Source organism: Diorhabda sublineata, chromosome 6 (assembly GCF_026230105.1).
Source record: "Diorhabda sublineata isolate icDioSubl1.1 chromosome 6, icDioSubl1.1, whole genome shotgun sequence".
Taxonomy (NCBI): Eukaryota; Metazoa; Arthropoda; class Insecta; order Coleoptera; family Chrysomelidae; genus Diorhabda; species Diorhabda sublineata.
The window spans coordinates 21,588,938-21,613,839 of NC_079479.1; the positions used below are offsets into that span (position 1 = coordinate 21,588,938).

The window sequence follows — 24,902 nt, forward strand, 5'->3', positions numbered from 1 at the left end:
CTATCTGCGTCCAATTTTTATGTTCTTTTGATCATCTTGATGTCTTCACTGCCACCTTTCCAGAAAAGGCGAGCTTCTTTCAATATCCTTTTTTTGTAGAAGTATTTATAGGCAGATAAAGGCCATCTCTCCTTTCTCTTAATCTTCTTTTTATGTAGAAGCAGATATTCAAAGTCATATCCTTTGATTCATTGATCTAAGATGCCACCTCTGGGCCTCTGAGTCGTTGATCACGTTTACTGATCGATACATATGGTTATCTTCAGCGGTTGTGGTTTTCCGAGGCTGCTCTGAACTTTTTCTATTGCTAAAGCTCCTGGTGAATCCATACTTTTTTACTTCGTAGCCCACATGGTAAGTCGAGGTACTTTTAATCCGGCAGCAATAGTACGGTTACTTTTACCTAGACTATGAAGACTTGCGATCAATACATTAATTTCAACCGATGGTTTCTTGATTTCACCCGTTTAAAAAAAAATAAATAAAAAAACAACAATCAGAAATTCTGAAGAAATATTTCACAATTAATGAATAATAGACAAGTCAGGTATATGCATGTCGTATTCGTTGACAAAATATTAACATGCGCTCGTATAATGTAAAAAAATAATGTACACTATTATTTTTGATTTATAAGACACCGATTCGACTTTCGCTTGACAATATGAAAAAGAAATTTTTTAAAATGTATTATTTTGAATCCTCTATGTAATAAAAGAGCCAGTGGTTTGGAAGGCAAGCATAATATAGTTGGCCGGCATTGAACGACTTCACTGTAATTGCTTTGTAATGCATACAGACACATTTACATACCTTTACGAGTGTGTCATTTTTACTTTGTTAACATATGCAGCTGAAACGAGAGTGAATATAAGCAGGATAAAACAACTTGTCCAAATAACAGAAATAAAAACCCTTAGATAAATAGACGGAGAGAGGAGAGAGAAAACGTAGTTCCGACATAAGATAAGAGATGTAATCAGGCGGGTACGGAAGACACATGTCGACATAATGGCGAAATAAGCAATCAAGAAGAAGCCAACTACCAGAAGATCAACAGACAGATCTCCAAAGAGATGAACCGAATCATGTGCATCGACATCTGACGATCGAGACTGAAGGCACTGCAGAATACAAGGCAAGCCATAAAATAAGTAGAATAATAATGTTTCACTGGTCTCTCCAACCAGCCTTTTTGTGGGATCACATCATTATTGTCTATTTGACCTGCCTTGGCCATCTTTTCAATTTTCATATCTTCCCTATCCCCTGCAGAAGGGTTAAAGTGCAAAAAAACATGATGTGTAATTTACGGGTGAATGGCCATTGTACCACCATAACCTCTTGTCCCGTTCAGGATTTAGGTAGTGGGTCCTGTTCGAAAAATGAGCTACAGACTACTTCGGCAAGCGGTAATTGCAGCGTAACGCCGAGTAGGGCTACTGTGATAATCGGTTGCTGTTTCTACGGCGACGCAAGTCAATGTGCCTACAAATACGAAAGCCGGATTGCCTAGGAAACGCATGAAATGGACCAGTGAGATGAATTCATTGATTATGTGCTCCTATTATAGAGCAACCAACATAGAGACCGATATGAACACCTACCGATACGCCATTCACCGTGATTTTGTTAAGAGGTACCCAGCATTAAACGGAACAACGAATAGCTGACCAGAGAAGGAGTACTGTAAAAAACAATTTGCTTCCTGTACCTATCCTGCAGCAAATAATAGGAGTGGTCCTTGTAGATCTTCAAAGAATAGATGATCATCTCACCAGTGCGGTAGACACGGTGAAACCCACACTGGCGAACATGAAGATAAAATTACCAAAAATCAAACTATACCCGATTTTAACAATAATCAACCAAATATTGTCGATAAAGTGTCACCCGAAATGCACAAGGTACTAACGGATTTTAAGAGCACAAACCTATACGTCGTCCAAAATTACCTAAGCTGAGGACTAATAAAATCATTGCAGGAGTCGACTTATTAATAGGAAGCCTCTACACCGAATACAATACGCTCGAGCGACTTCATTAACTTATTTATTGTGGAGCTGTTGCAGTATTCCGTCTACATAATCAGCAAATATACGTGACAAATATCCCTACCAATAACACCAACAGAAAGCCCTGGTGGCAACGCCGCCTGGAACGTTCCATCGATACCATTAGGAGTGAGATAGGACGCCTAACGAAGTACAAGAATTATGCACAACCCTCTAACCATTTAAGAAACCACATCAGAAAAATATTCACGAAAATAGGTACTCACACATAGTATCCAGAACATCAACAACATTTGCGTGAGTATATTGATCAGAAGCTGAAAGCGAAATCCAAACGTTTATAAAGATACATTGAGTGTACAAAGAAGAAGATTCAGAATAATACTATTCATAGCAACCAAAAAGTATTTTACACGAAACTTGTAGCTACAACCAATAAAAACACCAATCAAACTATACCATCGAAACAGACAATGGAAAAGTATTGGTCCTAATTGTGGAAAACTCCCAAAATCCACAAGAGAAATGCCGCTGGATAGCAGCAGAAGAGATGCGTTTAAAAATTGTTCCGATGCAGTTTGATGATTTCACACTGAAAGAATTCACTCAGTAATGACCTATTACGTGCCTACCCACTTTATATAAGATACTTACAGCTTATATCACTAACAAAATTTCTAGGCATGTCGAGGAAAATAACATCTAAGCATCTTATAAGAAAGCGTTTGATAGTGTACCAGATTCCTGGCTTGTAGAGATCTTGCAGATTTAGTTCACCCAACTATTGTAAGCTTCCTTTCAACAACGATGAAATGGAGCACGAGCCTACATCTTCAAATCGGTCCAAACTCTCTCAGTACTGACGAAATCCCCATTCGGGAATATACCAGGGCAACTCCCTGAGTTAGTTGTGGTTCTCCTTTGCAATGAATCCTCTATCTACCATGCTCAATGATAAAAAGTACGGATTCAACATTAAAGCGAACAGAGACACCAACTGCTCCATTTCCCATCTTCTTTATATGGACGATATCAAGCTATACCCAGCAAATAAGCGTCAAATCAATCACCTTCTCGATATAACACATCGATTCTCTACCGATATACATATGGACTGTCTAAGTGCAAGACTCTACATATCGAGAAAGGCATTATCAATACCTAGGATTTCAGCAGGCTGGACCACAAGCAGGCAAAAGCTAGAATCCAAGTCACTTATGAAATCCGAATTAAATGCAAGCAACTTAGTTCAGGTAATCAACACTTATGCCACACCTGTTTTAACGCACTCCTTTGGAATCCTGAAGGGGATACAAACAGAGCCAGAGGGTATTCAGAGGTTGACACGAACAATAATGACGAAGAACAACAACCACAACCCGAAGTCATCCACTATTAGAACAACATTACCCCGAAAAGAGGGTGGAAGAGGCTTGATTGGCCTTCTTAACCTGCACTCTCGACAGGTAATGGAACTACGTGATTTCATTCATCCTAATTCGGAAATCTTAACTCTACACCGGATTATATTTAAGGCGAATAAGGATTCTGACTTGGACACCGAGAAGCTGGAGCAGTGGTCACGAAAAGCACTACACGGTAGATATCATCAAGACCTCAACCAACCCTATGTTGACAAAGGAGCTTTAAACAGATGGCTTACTAGCGGCAATCTCTTTCCAGAGACCGAAGGCTTCAGGGTCGAGTTATGAACACGAATAACTATAAGTAAAATATTTTTAAAGATCCGAATACTCAATCTGCCAAATGCAGATAGTGCCAACAAACATCAGAGACATATAACATCTGCTTTTAGTGTTAGCTAATACCGACTATTTACAACGGCATAACCAAGTGTGCAACATCATCCACCAGAAACTGGCCAACAATTCGGTATTTTCAATACGTATACACCCTATTACAAGTACCAACGGCAGATACAAGTACCAAACACAGAATGTTGCTATACCGGACACTCTATAACGTTCTCAACAAACACCAGGAGAAATTGTCCAAATACGCGGTTCTAGCAATTGAGTTTAAACAGATGTGGTACAGCGAAAATGTGGAAATAGTCCCAGTTATTATGTCAGCAGCCGACGTCGTGCCTAAGACCTTGCACGATAGCATCGCCAAACTGAAATTACCTAAAAACACCTTCGCCGATATCCAGAAGGCTGTAATATTGAATACTTGCCACACAATGTTCAAGTTCATCGGCTCTAAGCTGAGTAGCGCATGAGTTTTTAGAATAATATAAGTTGATAGAACAGGAAATAACATTTAATCAACATTATTTTCAGCAGCTAAGTGAATTAATAAGGTTTTTCAATCTGACGCACGATACAGAATAGTTGATAGAATTTGATATATTAATGAATTTAATACCAACATAATGTAGAAAGGGGAAAGATAGAAAGGGGCTCCGATCAGTGAAAGACTGTATCTCAATTATAATCACGAAAAATTCACTCGACCATATTCATGTTTCTTTTTTTAATTGTTTATGTATACAAAGAGAAAGCCAGTAGTAGAATTGGAAATTCCCAAATATAAAGGTCAGTTTATCCAAAATAAAGTATCACGATTGTTATATCAGTTATATCAGTGGAGTAAAAGAATGAAATGAAACTGAGAACAGCCCACCACAAGTGAAATTACGATAATTCCGTTGAATTTAGTTCATTGGCAAGTCAATTCTCTTGTAGCCGTGCTGTGATCAGTGTCAAGGTGAATATCGGACAGCAGTGTAAAAATTATATATATATATATATATGCAGTAGAGTGAAACTTAAATGGTGAGTGATTGTACCAAACAATGATAAAGTTTATAGAATAAAAAACACCATGTTCTACTTTGAACTATTATACAAGTATCACAATGTGTTCTACAGGGTATTCTAACAGTTGTCAGATATTAAGGATAGGTTATATAACTACATGGTATTATAAAATCGGCGAATCATATGCAATCAAGAAGCACTTTAACTAGATGCATATTTTTATGATATAGGAACATTTTTGTTGGTCATTCCGTGATTCCGATTTGTCTCGTGATCCTAAAATGAACGTTATGATATATTAAAGTATAATATCAACATCATAATACATTTTACAGAATCATAATTATCATTCGTAATTTAATTTTAATTCCAATAAAGTTGATACAAAACCAGATTCTGAGATAGATTTCGGGTTTTTCGTTTGCGGAATGCTTCTAGTATAATTACTTTCTTAACACGCGTTCAAGTACGGTTCTAGAAGTTTCAAGTTGCTTGACTATTCAATTAGCGGGCGAAATAAATTACTGACTAAAAGAGTATTCTTGCATACATCCGTTTATATAATTTTATGGTATTTTAGCTTGATCAATTAGACAATTTAAGCAAACAGCTGATTTACGTCAATATAGCGACGGTGGGGTAAACAATAGATTTTATCGTGTTAGATTTTCTTGGTTTGTTTGGGTAGTGAGAATTGTTGTTTATTATTTTATAGTTTGAAGGTGTTGAATAGTTAGATCTATTTCAGTGGAACTGATACAGCTGAATCTGATTATTTTTTAGTTCATCTGCAAGTAAACTTTCAAGCAATATACAAATATCAGAACACTTGTATCTGATATTTGTGTTGTGTTTAAATTGAGAGTTATTTAAGTTTTTTAGACATTAGTTTTAACTGTTGCGCTCATGTTTAGATTTATGTTTATGAAACATGAGTGATAACAAATGATAACCCAGTGGCAAGTGAAAGGTATGAAGAAAAACTGTAGCTTCAGGTGGAGTTGGCCTACGACTGTGATATGTTTATATATCTAGTCCTATATTTTATTTTTATTTTGTTACCTGTGATGATTTTTTTAGCATGTATAAATGTATGTAAGTCAAAAATAAAAGTTCTATATAGCTATATGTATATCCTATTTTAATTTAATGCGCTTTTCAAATAATAATAAAACTGAAATAAATTATTAATTATATTTTTCGAATAAAATTATGACCTCATTTGAATGGATGTATTACAAATAGTTTTGAAGGTACCCTTTTTATTCCATGAAATAATAAAGATTTTTATTCACTCAATTTCCAATCGAAATAGCGATAAAAAACATAAAGAATTAGATGAATCTGGAGCATTTGGGAGGAAGAGATTGATTAGGGCAGTAGAATTTTATCTTTACCCCCTTAAGTACTAAGTGAACTTATGGGCCCCTTTAAAAACTAGTATTACAGTTTACTACACAGCAAAAAGCAGGTATCTTTTCATACATAATATCTAAGATATTTTACTACACAGAAGAAGAAGTTTATTATTAATCGTCTTCTTAATCAAGTTTAAAAAAATAAATTCCATGACTATATCATGTTTAAAGTTATATAGCATTAAAACTTATGTAGGGCTGGATTAGAATAGCATGAAATAGTGAAAATGTTATCACTAATGTTCTCATTTTGTAGAACCATAATCGGTTTACAAACTTAGATAAGGAACCCATCATAAAAAATTGTACAAAGCTGCACTTAGTATAACAAGCAAAGATAATTTCTGTAAAATAAAATACAAATAATTTATTGCTTCAAAGCTTTATTTGTAACTTAAACACTAGAGTAAAAGTTATTTAGCACATTTTTGATGAAAATTACTCCTAGAGCTAAAAAATCTTTTCCAGAAAAATTTGTTGAAAAATTTGTTGTTTTTGGTACCATAATATAGATACAATCCAGTGAATATTTTATAACAATAAAATCCAACTGGTGAATAACTCTTTAACTCCTGGAAAGTTCTACAATTAAGACTTACCAAGTGATTCCCCTGTGGTCTTTATTTGCAACAAATATACTACAATACAATTATTCTAAATCATTAGCATCACATTAATCTTCTTCAGCATCATTGTCCTTTTATTCAATTAAAAGCCATTTTAAAACTGGTACATGCTGCATATATTGGTTTTCAATTCATTTTACGTGATTTATGGCATTTCTCACAATTTTTGGGTGAATGGTTATTAGTTTTTGTTTGTCTTTTCAATTGGGACCATATTAAAATAAATCCTCAAAAAAAGTTATTTCTGAGAGTAGCGGGTCGGATCCGACCCCACCTTATCATGTACGGGTCTGAAACTTTTTGAACAAAACGGTGAATGAATGAATATTGTTCAAGTTCAACAGCTATTTCGCGTCAGTGTTGTTAGATTTGATTTTCAGTTTGTACCAAATATTCTCATAAGCCCCAAAGATTTTAATATGGTCAATCATCGAAAAAAAAAAATTCTTTTATATCAAATTTTGATAATATTCTTTGTACTATTCGCAAAACAACAACTATAACGTGATTAAAAAATTGTCTATCGGAAATTGTCTATAGTGGAATCACCCAAATAATATTAATCACTCTTATACGATCAGATTATATACTTATATAAAACGTTTTTTTTTTTGAGTTGGAGGCAATGTTTTTCTCTGAATTAAATAACGATCAAATAACACAGACAAGAAATTGTCTACTAACGAAGAATTTGTCTCAACGTATAAATCAAGAACTTTTGACAACGAAATAAGGAATTGGAGGTGATAACAGCAGTTCAGATGTTTTTTCTGTCTATTGCTGTTTAGAAAGAATGAAGCAAAATCTTTTTTATCCTCCTTATATTGTAAACAACAATGTTTTGAATGATATAAGTATATATACCTATGTATATCTAACAATTACCAAAATGGTATCGATTGCCCTTGACGACGAGTTTTAAGTCAATTTACCACCCTTTGAGGTGATGATTGATACCATATAAAACAGGAAATATGTTTAAATTTTTATGTCATTAACAACGTCAAACTTTCATCGATTTAGAAAAATGGGTGATATTAAGTGATATGAATATTAAGTGTACAGTTATTAGAATTATGAACATTATTCATAAAATTTAGAAAAAAGTTTTCTCGTTTTTTTCTAAATTTGTAGTAGTAGTGTTTGTTTGGCAACATTTCTTTGTTGTTGATGTTTCATACCTCCTTATGGTAATATGCGCAGTTATATGAAGTAGAAACGGTGGAGTTCTTCCATCACGTGACTATAATGAGTTTTCCAATAGGAACTTGACAATTTTGAATTTAGTTTGTGAACGCACCTTTTCATTTAACATCCAACTGTCACTGTCAGTTTATTCAGTAGACATAACCTCTTCATCATAGAGAAGTATACGAACGGACAACGTCGGCAAATCTCAAAAATTTGCTACAGAAATTTGGAGTCGGTGGTCGCTATATTAAGAGCATTAACTCCGATTTTCGGTAGTAATTCGCGACCTAGTAGACAGGCAGTAACAAGTTTGGGTTTGTCAATAAACAACATATGCGGTATTGGGCGGGTGAAAACACACATGTACTTAATGAAAAACCACTTCATCCACAAAAGATAACTGTTTGGTGCAGTTTGCATGCCGGTGGCGTCATAGGGCCATATTTTTTCGTCGACGATAGTGGTCGCCACGTTACTGTGAATGGTGATCGTTGTCGCGCCATGATTATCCATTATTTTTGGGCCGAATTGGAATATATGCACTTGAACAGCATGTAGTTTCAACAGTACGACGCCACAAGTCACACAGCACACGTTACAATCGATTTATCGAAGAACAAGTTTGATGAGCGTATTATCTCAAGAAATGGACCAGTCGATTGGCCGCCTCGTTCGTGCGATTTAACGCCTCTAGATTTTTTTCTTTGGGGCTACGTCAAGTCGTTAGTTTATGCTAATAAGCCGACGACGCGACGTTGGAAGAGCTCAAAGCCAACATTGAACACGAAATAGCAGCCGTTTCGGCCGAAATGTGTGGCCGCGTCATGGAACATTGGGTCCAACGAATCAACCGCTGCAAACGTGCTCGCGGTAGCCATATGAGCGAAGTCGAGTTCCATTCATAAATGTTTTGAATGTACTTCAACCCGATAATAAAGTTTTTGAAATATCTCAGATGGTTTTCATTTTATTTTGAAAAAAGTTGTCAGTCCTTATTGGAAAACCCTTTACTTCAGCACAATATTCAAATGAATCAATTCAAAATTTCTAACAACTCTGTAGAAATAATAGTTATGACTAATATTCCAAAGGTCGGTCGTTTACGAATTGGTACTTAAGAAACAAATTCAACTATTTTAATTGTTTCTATTTCATTTATATGATTAACATCAATATATTTAGCAAAATTCTTTTGATAAAAATATCGATATACTGGGTGTATAAGTTACAATATGTAGTTCACAAAAGTGATCCTTTATGAACTGATTTATACTAGAACGTTTTTGGTACATATATTACCATCATCGGGGCAATACAATGAAAATATCTATAACAGACCTTAGAAATAAAATTTAAGCACATATATCTAAATAGTACCGGGTAATAAACACTCGATTTTTTATAGTATGAGTATACGCTCTTTAAAAACTCATTTATACAATTTTTATGAAATCATTAGAAATAACTAGTTAATCATAAATTAACATTTAGAGATAGTACTCAACTTAGAAATTAGCACATGTAGAAGCTATAATTTATCACATTGAAGTTAAGAATAGGTTTTCTAAAAATTTTATTGCTCAGAACTTCTATAATCAAACTTTCAACAAATTACCCGTTTTCTCAGTAAAGCTAAGGACATATTTTTAACACGTATCGTGTTAACACGCATTAACACGTATTATATAAATATTTATTACATTATTTTAAATAGATCTATGCATCTATTGTAGGTTATATTCACCACCTGTGACGAGTTTGTTCTGAACGTGACCGAAAAGTGTTTCCTTAATTATATTCGTATATATATATATATATATATATATATATATATATATATATATATATATATATATATATATATATATATATATATATATATATATATAATTATCTTTATGTTAATTGGGGTACAATTTATAGAAGAGGTACGAAATTATGAGTTTTTGTACAATTTCCGAAATACCGACTACCAATACTTATGTTTTAGAAAGTACTCAAAGAAGTTCCTTTTCCAATACATAAATTAATTTTACAACTTTATAAAATGTTAATCTACTTTTCCAAAAATAATATTATGTCTAGTTTTATAATAATTTTATACTCGGTTGTATTTGAGGAAATATAATATTGTATTTTGTTGTTTTCTACCTTAAAGTTATTAAAAGTCGTTCCTCTGGAGATATTGCTCCTCTAAAATTTGTATTTCGCTTCTTTAGTAAATTGTAAACCACGTCGATTTCCTTCTTGGTCATCCTGATACACATTTTACACCTGTCATCGTCATTGCTAATTTCGGGCCACAGAACATGATATTCACCACATTCGTGCCTACGTTGGTTTATTGGATGAACGCAGTACTCCCTGGATTCATATTGTAGCACAACAATGCTGCATTAACCACAACCTCTTCTTCATCCAAACAATCTATCTCTTTTGGTAGGTGCTCCATTATATTATAATTCGATTGATTTTGGATATGTGTTGTGTGAACGTGAAGGTTGAGGATACTAATTTACCAGTTTAAAAACATTAAAATGACAGCTGGCTCACACGTTTTACAATACAGATATGTGTCCGGCCTATGTGATGTGTCGCATTCTGACGTGTTGTGTTGACATGTGTTAACACGGCACGTGTTAAAAATGTGTCCTTAGCTTAACTCTATATAGATAACACCACATGTAGTATTATCCTAATTTCCTTAAATTTTTTTCAAGTGCAGGCTGACTTTAATCTAAATGTTAAGAACATCGGACGGTATTGTATCATTGTTTCACATGTAGTTATATAAGTATCGTAATATTTCCGTCTCACAGCATTTTAGGTATTATAAAACTTAACAAGTTGATGATGTATTATATTCGTACTTACCAAAGTAAAATTGAATAAAAAGACAAACTAGTTTTTGAAAGAACTGATTTAAACAATAAATACACTTTTAATCCAAAAATTCGTCAAAAATACCACAGTAAACAAAGCTCACGTCAAACTCAACTTTTAATATGGTCAGTTATTCACGTAACGTCAATTATATCGTCTTTTTTCACGATTTCTACTGTCAATTTAGAAATTATTACTTGTCTTATGTATTATAGTTGATTTTGTGAAGAGGATAATCGATCTTATATTGTTATGTTTGATTTCTATTGATAGAAAAAGATAGTATGTTGAGAATATGTCTTCTGTAAGACCTTTACTGTTTTTATTATGTATCAGTAATTTAAATTTCTCCCAATTTTTGATATTTCAAATTAATTTCAAATTTATTTCCAGACTATGCGAAAGAATATGAATGGTATTACTCAAACATCTCCGAGATGAAATTAGCGTTTATAGGACTGGCATTCATAATATCACCGATTTTGATCGTATGCACCGACAATGGGAATCTTGAAGAACGTGTAAATAACAGAACGGATATTCTATTAGTATCAACATCTCCGAAAACTACTGAAATATTACTGTATAGAGTAATAGGCAAATTGAAAAAATTCTTCAATCAAAATAACGAAAACAACTTCACAGGTACGTATTATTAATTGATTATAGTTCAGTATAGATAGGTATAATAACAACGGTGGTACGTAAAACCCACGATAACATGATTACCATGGACATCCACATCCCTAGAGTTAACTCTGATAGATTTCTTTATATGGGTGTGTAAAATATTGTGTAAAGTAGTACTCCACCGATTACTCCCGATGATATGAAAATGCGAATTAGGAACGTGTTTGCTTACTTGACATTGTAAGAGTTGTTAGATTATTATTTAAAAGAAGAGATACACTCTGTTTTACAGAAAATGGCGATCAATTCAGTTGTAATATGTTTTATGTTATTCGTTGAACTCTTTTAGTATAAATTGAGTTACTATTATTTTGTAGAGACAACATCACGTGCTCTCGTATTCAAAAATATGTAATACAGGTACATAATTCTTCGAATAAATTCCTCAAAAAAACAATTATCCTTTGACCCCGGAAATTCCAAGCTACCTCGTTTAGGGATTTCCAAGTTATATTTCTTTTATAATCTTCTCATTATCCTAATGGCACGCAACTAACTTGATCACCTCTGATATACCTGGTACACGTTTTAGGTAAAACCAACACTCTTACAAGGACCCAGGTGACACGTCTTGAATCAAGGAGAAGCTTATCATTTCACAGAAATTAAATACAATTTGTGATATATGACATTAATTTTTTTGGTAAATGAGGAATTCAATTATACAAAATGTCAATCATACATATCGATAAAACAATAGCTTTGTTCTCTCACCTAAGGAGAACATACTGAACGCACTGTTTATACTACCAGTGCACCAACACTCACAATAACACTGTCTGACGCGCGTTTAGGTAACCAAGTTATCGTCTTCAGAAGGTACTTTCAGTCTCTGAAGACGATAACTTGGTTATGAATATGATGCACTTAGTTGTAGTCCTACTTGGAGTAGAAAAAAATCATTATTATACCTCGTTTACTTGCTACAAATGTACCTACCTGTAAGGGCGTTTGGTTTAAACAGGGTACCAGACGAGAACTGAACTCTTTTTCTACCATATTTCAAAGCAAAAACCATAAATAAAAATAAATTCTGTGCAAATAAAACTGTGGCTAATACCACATACTCATCTTCCTCTTTGATAACATGTTCAACACAGTTTTCCAAAGCTCTGGACGGTCTGCTGCTAAAACTTTCTTTACAAGTTCTATAACCTCTTTTGGAGTTTTGGAGACCGATTACATTTTCGTAATCCGTAATGTTAGGTAAAATCTGTTCATTAAACCACTTTTCAAATAATTCTGCTGTCACATCTACATGATAATCAGCTGCACAGTTTTTAATTTTTTTAGCAGATATTACTGAACCATTGGTCATGAAACCATTTTCTGGATAATCTGCTACTTTTTATGTATTACTTCTAATGTCGTTCTCCTGTTCTCCTTATATAAACTATAAATTATCCTACTTATGAAATCTTGAGTAGTTTTGTCAACTGATTTCAGTTTTTCTTTACATGTTTTTCTTATTATGATTGCATTATCAGATTGCTCAATATTTTCCTCTTATAAACATTCGAATACATTTAAAATAACTTGCTGTGTTTGTATGTCTAAATCTTTATTATTAAATTTATACCTGTCTTTATTCTCACTACACTGTGCAATTTCATTGTCTTCATTCACCTATAGTTGTCGCAGATTTCCTAGCAGGAATTTTTCGAAGAAATGTTTTTTTTTGATATTTCATGGGGTTAATGCAGTTCTATTCTTTTAACGTATTGATGACCTCTTAGTCTATTTTCTAAATACTGAGATGTTTGCCATATGTAGACAGCGTCACAAATAGTTCAAGGCACTTGATATATAATATTACTTCTTTTGTTTTTTGGTGTTTAGATTTTAATTTAGGGAAATATTTGGATAATGTATTATGTCCTTTATGACTTGCTGTGTTCGTATATCTAAATCTTTATTATTAAATTCGTACCTGTGTTTATTCTCACTACACTTTGCAATTTCATTGTCTTCATTCGCTCATGGTTATCGCAGATTTTTTAGCAGGAATATTTTGAAGAAATATTGTACGTGCGGCTACGGTCAATAGAAATGCATTTATGTTTAAGATTCGATGATTTCATTGGTAAACAGTGGAGATGATGAGTCCACGTGGACTGGCGGTTTGTTAGATATTTACGGAATTTTATATGGGGAGTAAACATCAATTTTCATTTCTCAATTTGGTATGAGTGCCGTGCATATTATTGAAATATTGATTGTTCCTCGCATAACTGTCTTCTGCAATTTATATGGAAAAACTAGCATTAGGTAGTATATTGTAGTATAAATATAAATTTATGGTTGACAAACTTGAATTATAATAAATTTATTTTAGAAATTAGTTGTCATGGTAAATTTTTATGTAAATAAAATATTTCTAATTTGAAAAATCCCATACATGCACATTGACTTTCACGTAGCTTAGATAATATCCAATTTCTTTCCACACTATTATAAATTTAATAGTATTGGATACACGTCTAAGATATTTTTTTTTAAAGAAATTATAAAGAAAGTGCCTACTTCCCTGATACTTTTTGAGAATGAGGTGCAAACATTTTTCAATGACCTTTGAAAACTTTTACCCATAATAACGATTACCAATTAATAAGACTAACTAACCTTTTATGACCAATTTCTGACCTTTCATATGGTATAGTTGATCAATCGAAATTCTGTACATGGGGTGCTAAGATCACGGCGCTAAAATTTATTTTCGCCCTCATCTTAGTATTCTAAGTATAATTCTATTGCTTGTAACGTCATTACAATCTCGAAATGTGAGAGTAACTTTCTAAACCGCGAAAAAGGTTTCAGTAAATACTATAATTAGAGCCAGAGATTCAAAAATACTTGAAATGGAATCAAATACACGGAAATGTAAATGTTTAGAAATGGTCCACATACATAGGAACGAGAAAACATCCAATGATAAAAAAGACCTAAATAATTTAAGTAAAAATTATAAGTCTATAACTATATTTTCTAATAAAATGCTGTAGTTGATCTAAGAAAGAAGGAATAAAGAAAATTTGGCGCCAATCGTGTTGAATTATCATACACGATAAAAATTAAAATGAAAATAAACTCAACGGAGTAATAATAATAATAAACTTACCATTCTTTAACAAAGTAGCGATACTAGAAAAGTTTAATAAATAACTCCCTCCGGGAGTTGTGAATGTGAAAACTTCATCATAAAATTTTGATTAATTGTCCAAAATGGTTATAATTTTTGAAATAATGATCTAGACCAAATATTGGAAAATTAATTTAATTATTTTAAATTGTCATTATTTTTGGTCTTTCAGTAATGATACATGTTGGAAAATAGCTTTAACATTTTGACTTATGTATGCATGTTATTTAATCGGTTATAGAATTTATTTACACTTTCAATTTCTAAAATTGAGTTGAAGTTTATATCCCATCTATTTCTAATAATTATTAAAATGAGCTAAAGAAAAAACGTTTATATATATTTTGACAGTTCAGTCCAATATGTTTTACTACGTGTACTGGAGGTCTTTGCTTTGGGTACTTGTACACTTCTGGATTTTTTATTTTAATTTATCGTTTGAAGTCCTTCCAACCAATATATTACCGTAACCGTTTAAATTGTTATATTCTGAAATTTTTTTCCGATAACTCACTCTGTACTTCCCGATTATTATCAATACAAAATAAATTTTTTATTTATTTTCGTAACGTTCGGTTTTTTTAAAATTTGATGTTGATTCCTTTATGTCTATGATTCATTTTATCTACAAATGTAATCTTTATTCAATATTATTTTCAATATTATTATAAGGTTCCTCAAATTAATTTTGCTAAAACAGTGTTCTAACTGTATAACGAATTCTTCTATTTTTAGTCTGCTACCGTAATATTTCATTACTATATAATAATTATATTTCCAAATGTAGAAAACAGTTGAAACTATCTGAAAACATTCATATAAATAATAATAGTTATAATCATATTGATAAAATACTTTCTGACGAAGTGTCAGCATCTCAATTTTCTTATGAGAGGTTAGGTTTTTGTACCTAGTTGTACAGCAGACATGGGGCACCTACGAATGATCTCGTCTAATTCCAAAATAGTTCGATATACGCAGACTGAGTTGTGAACTTTCTACACATGCAACAAAATTGATTGGAAGAATTTATGCAACTGCATGGCATTTTTATACCTTATTGTCTTGTATTTAGAACTCGGCTAAACTTGTATCAATAATTCACTTATTCTATAAAGTTTCGTACGAAATAAAAGTGTAAACATGAAGAAATTATGCAAGTATATATTTTGATAACGAGAGGGACAAACTTAAATATTATTAGTTCTGTAGTATAAGTCGATTGATGAATAAAAACTTAAGATTGCTATTCAATGCTTTGAACATATATTGTGTTTACCATTTGCAGGAGTGTTTTAATTTGATCAAAGTGACCTATAACATTATTTTCCGAAATGACGGAACAACAAAAATTGCGATCCATAGTTAAAGGTACATACTCGATTCATATCAACCTATCTCCTTGTATTTTTGCCTGATACAAGGATGTATTGATATCTAGTTAGTCTAGACCAGTTCCATGCATAAACAAAATATTGCGTACCATACCAATGAACAATAACTTTTAGAAGTGTGTTGTCAAAAAAGTAAACGAGAGTAAAGTAAACGCAATAAATTAAAAGAAAAAATATGTCCACCGAAAATTGGAGTATCGAGCCATCATCAAGTACCTGTATTTAAAAGGGCTAAGATGTAGACTTCTTAAACCGAATTGTTACTATGGATGAGACTTGGGTACATTTCTACGATCCAGAAACAAAGCAACAATCGATGGAATAGCGACGCTCTGGTTCTCCAAGATCTAAGAAGTTTTGTGTCCAAAAATGTGCTGGAAAAGTTCTTGGGACTGTCATGGAGTAATCATGATTGATTTTTTTGATAAGGGTAGAATAATAACTGGAGATTACTATTCGACATTACTGAACACTCTGCAGGACAACGCCCCTGCACACAAATCTCATGTTGCCATGCAAAAAATTCGCCTTTTTCCTCAATTGGAAAAAAGGTTTAAAAGGTATGAAGGTCTGGTTTGCAGTGCAAGAAGAAACATTTTTTTTAAAGGTCTAGAGACGTTGAAGGTTCGCTGTAATAAATGTATCCAATTATGAGGAGAATATATTGAGTAGAGTAATAAAATATTTTAATATTCCGATTTTTCAGAATTAGAAAAAATAAACGAATTGTTGCCTACATTTAGAGGAAAAATATTCACTAAGATATTATATTTAATACGTAGATACAATTAAATCAGTAAGAATTATTACAGAATAAATGGTGAAATTCATGGTTTTCACTTATTATTCTGTTTAGATACGCCACATATCAATACTTTCCTTTAAAAATTGTACAGGATTCTCAATGCTGAAAGGATAACGATGACCGAGTTTTAACGCTAAAATATCTAGAAAGCGATATGTAATTTCTTGTAGCTAGATAACGATCAAAAATCTTTGGGGACGATATATTAGAAAAAAAAAATTAGTAACTCTATAATTTGAGGCTGGAAGACACGTAATTGATACTCGGTATCTCCTGACCACAATAAGAACAGGTAGAGAAATTACATTGATAAATCATTGATTAATTGAGCTTGAACTAAATCGTTACACTCTAGTTGATTCACGGTTGTTACGGAAGTCTTTCCAAAAAAAATAATACTGAGGTTAACATTTATGAATATATTTATTTAAAATTTTCGAGTATATTTTTTTATTGAAACTTCTCAAGGTCGTAGATTAATATTTTTATTTCAATTTGATTCTCTTAACGTTCCGCTTCTGAGAACGTTATCAAAAGAATTATAACTTGAATTACTCACAACTATGATTCAAACTAAACAAAATATGATTTAAAAATGATGCTGAAATTATTTTTCTTTATGAGTGTCCGAAAAGTAATGTCCCATAATGTGATATAACAAAGTCCTTGCCGAATAGTACTGAACGTTTACTCTTTTTAAGTTGGCGACAAAGTAATTTCGGTTTTCTAATATAAAATATAACACTTTTCTTAACAAAGAATAGTTTATAATCATTCTTATATTTTCCATTTTGCTCAATGATTTTTTGTCATCCTCGTTTCAGCTTCATGATTCCACGCTCCTAAAATTTCTGATCCTTATCAGCAAAAAACTGAACCTTGTGCGATTGAAAGTCATCGTTATTTGTAAAAGTTTGACCATTCAAAGAATTCTGCAAACATCTATATGAATGGTAATCAGATGGTTCCAGATCAGGGCTATATGGGAGATGTAACATCACTTCCCAGTTAAACTCCGACGATTTGCCAAAGATGTGTGAGGCCTTGCATTATCATGGTCGAACACTTAACCTTTCCGATTTGACAATTCTGGCCGTTTTTCTTTGAGTGATTTATCTGGTTTCATTAATTATTCACATTAAACATCAGAATTGATCGTTTGGTTCCTTAAAAGCAGCTCAAAAACTCAACTCCTTTGTAATCTCACCAAACAGCATGAGCTTCTTTTGTTGTTTTTCAGCTTTCGATGTGGTTTGTACTGGTTCATCGTGTTTGCTCCATGATCGTTTTCGAACTATGTTACTGTACAAAACCAATTTCTTATCACAGTCAGTTTCATTTCGTTTAAGGTGCATATCGCAAATGTTGATCCTTTGTGTTAAATGAATTTCTTTCAATTCGTGATGTTCCCAAATATCAAGTTTCTTAACTAGCCTAAGACATTTTCCTAAGACATTTTAAGTGGTTTTCAATTGTTGTGTGCAATACATGTAGCTTTTTCGCAACGTCTCTAACAGTTGTACGACGATCAATTATGACTTTAATTAGGTCATCATCAACTTCAGTAGGGGACAAAAACGTTGTTCATCATTGAGGAAAAAATTTCCAGAACGAAATTTGTTAAGCAATCACTATCATAAATTTCACATAAGGGGCCATCCATAAAGTACGTCACACGAATTTTAGGACTTTTGAACCCCTCCCCCCGTCCTTGTCACAGGTTTTCATATTTTTATAACCCCCCTCCTGATGTGACGTTACACATTTTTTAAATTTATGTATGTAATTAAAAATAATCGAGAGAAAACAGCTATTATCATTTTTTACTTATTTTTATTAAATAATAATCTAATAAAATCAACATAAAGTCCAACATTTCATAAAATATTTTAAATTTTCAATTCACATCCAAACTTTGCGTTTTAGTATTTTAAATTTTAACATGTGACGTCACAAAACTATTGACCCCCCATGGCGCTTGTTACACGATGTCACACTTTATGTACTTTATGGATGGCCCCTAACCCTTTGTGAGCCGGTTTTTACGTTAGTATTTTGCGTTATTCCTTCGAACCGTAATATGGAGGAAAAAATTTTTAAGTATCGAAAGCAAAACACGGATCTATAAAACTTGTATCAGACCAGTAATGACATACGCCATAGAAACGAGGGCGGAGACTGCAACTACTAAACGGATTCTTAGAACAACCGAGATGAAGACATTACGCTCAATCACAGGGAAAACACTAAGAGACAGAATAAGGAGCAAAGAAATCAGAAGAATGTGTGACGCTCCGGATATAGTGAGATGGGCCAGAACTAGAAGAAGAGCATGGAGAGATCATGTCAATAGAATGAACAACGATCGACTGGCGAAAATCGCAAAGGAAGAGAGACCCAATACAAGTAGACCGCCTGGAAGACCACCAAAGCGCTGGTATGAGAGCTGGTCCTCGCAGTCACAACTTAGGCTGCCTCTTTGAAAACACAAGACACAGTCTTAAAATAAGAAGAAGAAGAAGAAGATTTTGCGTTATTAGAAATGAACTTGAAATTGATCACGAAAAAGGCCAAGACTGTTATGTCGTCTTCAATGACGTCACACCTCGCGAAACAGCCGTGTTTGTTTATGACAGTAAATTGTGTTTCTTCAATAAATAATGAATTTCTCGTATTATAAATATTGTATAGTGATCCAATGTGAAATTTAATGATAAAAACGCCAGACAAATTATTAATATACGTTCCAAACAATAAATAAATACGAAGGAAGTGGTTAAAAATGGCAAGGAGGCAAGATGCTCTCACCGTATGAACTGATTCCACAAATTATTTCTGTGAAGATTATTTTGATGTAAGTATCAAACAAAACTTGATGTATACATTTATAAATATAGTAGTAAAAGGAATGAATTTTGCATAATCTACCATAATATATCACACATAACATATAAAATGTTATGTCTTAATTAAGTTAAAGTTATTGAAACTTTGTATTCGCTAACCTCAAAATCAGTTAATTATTTTCATTCTGCAGTGGGTAAATCCGACTCTCTGACTGATAACTGCTGATTAAATATAACTTGTTTGTTTTTCACATAATACTTGCAAATAAGTTAATAAGTTTTAACACTGCGAACTTCCGACGAAGAAAACTAGGTGTTCATTACAAAAAATTTATCAAGCACAACGGCTCCAATTTTGGGCAAATTACTGCAGTTTGCTTTGTTAAATCTTGATTCCAAGGCAAATTATATCTGTCTTTCAAGGTTAAACTAAAAACGAACTTTATTAATTTAACAATAATTGCTGAAAACTCGAAATAACCTGGTCACTTTATACAAAAAAAACGCTTTTCTGATTGGTGTTTAATGTCACGTGATTTAAATATTATGGATCTTTCATTATTTTTGTGGAAATGTTGTTTTTTCATTTACTAGTTATCATGGTTAATCATTAGAAACTCGAAACCATCCGATTTATTCTTAGTGGAAACAAGCCTATTATTTACATCCCGAGGACTCGACCTTAAAATTCGGTACCGGATGGAGAAATACTATGTATAAAGCACCTTATTATATGGAAAGGAGACTTGGACTTTTAAGGTGATCTCAATAAGGCGCTTAGAGAATTTCGAAATGAATATCTTTCGGAGGATGCTGAGAATTCCCTGGACCGCTCGTATCAATAATGAAGAAGTAATGCAAAGAATAGGCACCGACAGGGAACAAATAGAATTGATAAAAACTCGAAAAACCTCGTATCTGAGACACATATATATATAAACGACAAATACAGACTTTTGCAACTTCTGATCGAAGGGAAAATCGAAGAGAAAACGTGGTCCTGGCAGACGACAGGCTTCATGGCTGAAGAATATTCGCGAGTGGACCGGTTTAGACTCTCAGACGCTGATAAGAAGGACCAGAGACAGAAACTTTGCTGGGTTTATCGCCAACCTTAGTTAGAAGAGGGTACCCAAAGAAGAAGAAACGAAACAAGAATTGTAGTATAATCAATTTTTCGTGAAATTTTGGATTCATTCGGCTCTAGAAATAACCTTCCTAATGAGGATAGACATAAATATGGAGTTTTTCGATTAATATGTCAGCACATTCAATATAAGTTGGGAAATATATTTACGTATGCGTTGAGAGATTCTCCCGAGAATTTCAGTTTAAAGATTTTTGTGAAAATACAAAAAATAAGTATCACCAATATGAAATTTTTAATTTTGCCCATGGAGAATTTAAAACTTTTTCAATGTTTCCAATTACACTATTAATTTTTCTCTCGTAGATAAGATCATGTGATTTGTAATTCTTATAGAAAAAATGAATAATAAAGGTGAAAAAAAATTTGAATCACGTCACATTTTTGTGAGAGATAAATTTATTGCTTTGAAAATATTAAGTATTTATGAAGCTCCAGTTCTATTATCAGCACTACAAAAACATGTTTTCTTGGACCGTTTCACATGTCTCTCATATTCGTAGTCTGGAGTCTCTGGAATTACAGACTGACAGTAGTCAGTTAGCATTGCTCGTTCCCGTTTTCCTTGGTACCGCTTTTCATTTGTGAGAAGACATCTTGATGGAAGCGTCTCTTAAAGAGCCCATATTTTCCGGAAAAAACTTTAGGTGGAATGGAAAAGAGTGTTTTTTAAGGATATATTAAATCCCAATTTATAATATGCATTCGGCATTTTTTTATGAATTAGATTATTAAGGAGATCTGTAGTTACCTAACCAAAAAGTTTTCAGTAACTTTGACAAATGACATCCAAGCTTCTCTTTCTTTTTCATTTAAGTTGGTAATGAATGCCGGATCTTTAATTAATTTTTCGACGTCAGGTCCAACAAAAACACCTTCATTTACTATAGCGCCACTCAAAGAAAGAAATGTTTGTTTTAAAAATTTGAAAACAGCTCCTTCTTTGTCATTAGTATTTAAAAATTTTTGTTTTGCCCTAATTTGAAATGCAAAAGTGGTAACTTTATCTTCGTCTACGTCAACAAAAGGTTCATTTTCACATTTATTTTTTACCCAGGAACGTAAACAGTTCTTGCTGACCATACTGCTTTTACATAGTAATCATTTTTTCATCAATTTTTCCACTTACTAGTTTTTAGACCTAAAACCAAAGCAACAAATTTCAAATCTGCACATATTAACCATTGGTGTTTGCTATATTCTATTTTCTCAAACACTAGTTTTATAATGTCGTATGCTTTTTTAAATGAGCTTAGTAAGCTAAAGGCAGTGATGGAAATCCATTTCAGTTATCGAGTAGTAGTGCCTTTAGACTTGTTTTTGAGAAATCAATGAAGGGTCTTCATTTCTCTGACCTATGTTTATAACCCAGATTTAACATAAAACCTCAATTGGATTACAGTACACTATGTCGTTCCCTTTATAAAACAAATCAACGTATGAGTTATAACCTTTACGGTACATGGCAACTTTAACTCCCCTCTTAAACCGATTCCACTGTTTCATACTTGAATATTAACACTTCTGCTTTTTCTTTGTGCAAATCAAAATCTCTGATGAGATCATGACATTTCAATTTCTTAGTTTGCCTAACTGCTTGAAGTTTCTTCGGCATCATAAACAATAGGATGCACAAGAACTTCTTCCGAATGAGGTATTGTTTTTGTTACAGAAGACACCTCCGCGTATTTTACCGTACGCTTGGATTTCCCCGATAAGTACCATATTACTGGTTTACCAAAAGGTATTGCTAAATATTGTCTTTTTAACCAACCGGCTGAATTAGTATGAGATTCAGAAGATGTGTGGCATCTAATATTTATACTAGTTGCGATATGCAGGTTGAAATAGGCACGATAACATAAAATAGCCTTTTTTAGATTTTAGTTGTGTGTTCACAGCAAATATAGCAAAGTAAGTCTAGAGACTTAGCACATTTGCACACAACTAACTTCCAAAGGTAATAATTGATGGTAACTCGGAGTTACTTACAGAATTTATCGGAAAAGTGGAAAAATATTGAAACTATTTTACACGTGAATGATAGAAACTGATATTTTTCTGTTAATTTTGAGAGCGCCACTAATAAAGTGTACAACATATCAACAACAACATCGGGTAACATTAAAGTGATACTAATGTCATTTATTTTTTTCAGGAAGATGTATTCAATTAGCCAAGAAAATACGGTCATTAATTCCATTTGCAATTTTCGGTGCTGGTGTTATAATAACCTTATTAGGTTTTCTAACGATGTTTTCCATAAAATCTCTTGGATTACTAATACTTTTACTATTGATAAATGCAAGTAGTGCCGTAGCTAAAATAACTGCTGCTTTCGTTCACAAAGGAGACAAACAACCATCGACTGTACATTACCACGTAAATAAGTATAATGATGATCACCATGGATATCACGTAGGGCACGACAGTTACGATCACGATTGGGACAGAAAAACGAGAATTAACGAAGAAATTATGGAATTAGATCGACTAGAATCTTATAATTTATATAATAAGTTATTAAATAATTTGGCTTCCAAAAATTATCGTATTATATAATAGTCGTTTATTGTAAATAATATTTTTTTTATAAACAGAAAGTATGGAAACAATATTGTAGTTGTTTTGTGTTGTTGTGTTTTCCTCCAATTCCCATTACAGTTTCAGAGTAAATTACTCTCAGCGGACAATGGTACGCTTGGCCTTGTATGTCTAAGCAATTTTTGATTTATTGCCTTTTGATTTTTAATTAGCTGCACATGGGAGGACTCTAATCGACCGCAAAAATAGAATCGGCTACTATACTAAACAACCCTACTAATTTTTAGTGCCACGCCAATGCTTATCGCAGACTTGCAGGAATATTTCGAAGAAATTTTGTACGTACAGCTTCGGCCAATAGAAATCAATTTATGTTCATGATTCGATGTTTTCATTGATAAACAGTGGAGATGGTAAGTCCGCGTGGACTGACGGTCTTTTACGTATGGGGACTAAACATTATTTTTCATTTCTTAATTTGGTATGATTCCCTTTCATGGTGAATTTTTATGTAAATAAAATATTTCCAATTTGAAAAATCTATGTTGGTATAAAATTATTATTAAATAAGCCAGTTTAACTATCATCCCCCAAATCCCATGCATGCACGTTGATCTTCACGTAGTTTAAGACAATATCCAATTTCTTTCTCCACTATTATAAATTTTTAATAGTAAGATTTCTTTAAAAAGAAATTATAAAAAATGTGCCTACAGCGCTGATAATTTTTGAGAATGAGGTGCTAATATTTCTCAATGACCTTTGAAAACTTTTACCCATAATAAGAAATTTTCTAACGATGACCAATTAATACGACTAAAGGATCTTTTGTGACCAATTTCTAACATTTCATATGCTATAGTTGATCAATCGAAATTCCGTACATGGGGTGTTTAGATCACGGTGCTAAAATTTATTTTTGCCCTCATCTTAGTCTTCTAGGTATAATTATATTGCTTGTAACGTCAAGACAATCTCGAGTTAGAGTATAATTTTATGTTTTTTGAGGGTTTCTATACCGTGATTCAAACAATAATATTATTGATTTTTATTGGAAAGATTAAAACAAGAAGATTACTTAGTTGTTTTCATTTTCAACATAATGCAACATTATGTTGACAAACTGATACATGAACGTAAACAAGTACAAACCTGTATCATAATCGCGTCGGGATGGTTCTTTGGCTTTATAGGCTGTGATTGTTCGTTTCACAGTGTTATACTACTCAATTATTAGTTTATTTTGTATAGATGTGGCTATTCTTTGTATATTTCTGTTCTATTTCTTTTCTCTTTAATTTTTTCCCGTATTGTGGTCAGTAATGTCGGATAGTAATCTCTAGTTATTGTTCTACCCTTATCCAAAAAATCATAGTAACAATTCGGTTTAAAAAGTCTACATCGTGAAATATTCAGTACTT

The 24,902-nt window shown here is 32.7% G+C and overlaps 1 protein-coding gene across 1 annotated transcript; it reads left to right on the forward strand.

Annotated features, from left to right (window-relative positions):
• The first annotated feature begins 4,733 nt into the window (after nt 1-4,733).
• Nucleotides 4,734-23,549, forward strand: LOC130445926 (uncharacterized). The gene is made up of 3 exons (XM_056781827.1): nt 4,734-4,813; nt 11,310-11,561; nt 23,096-23,549. The coding sequence occupies exons 2-3, from the start codon at nt 11,354-11,356 to the stop codon at nt 23,497-23,499; spliced, it is 612 nt and encodes a 203-aa protein (XP_056637805.1). The 5' UTR covers nt 4,734-4,813; nt 11,310-11,353; the 3' UTR covers nt 23,500-23,549.
• Nucleotides 23,550-24,902: the final 1,353 nt, after the last annotated feature.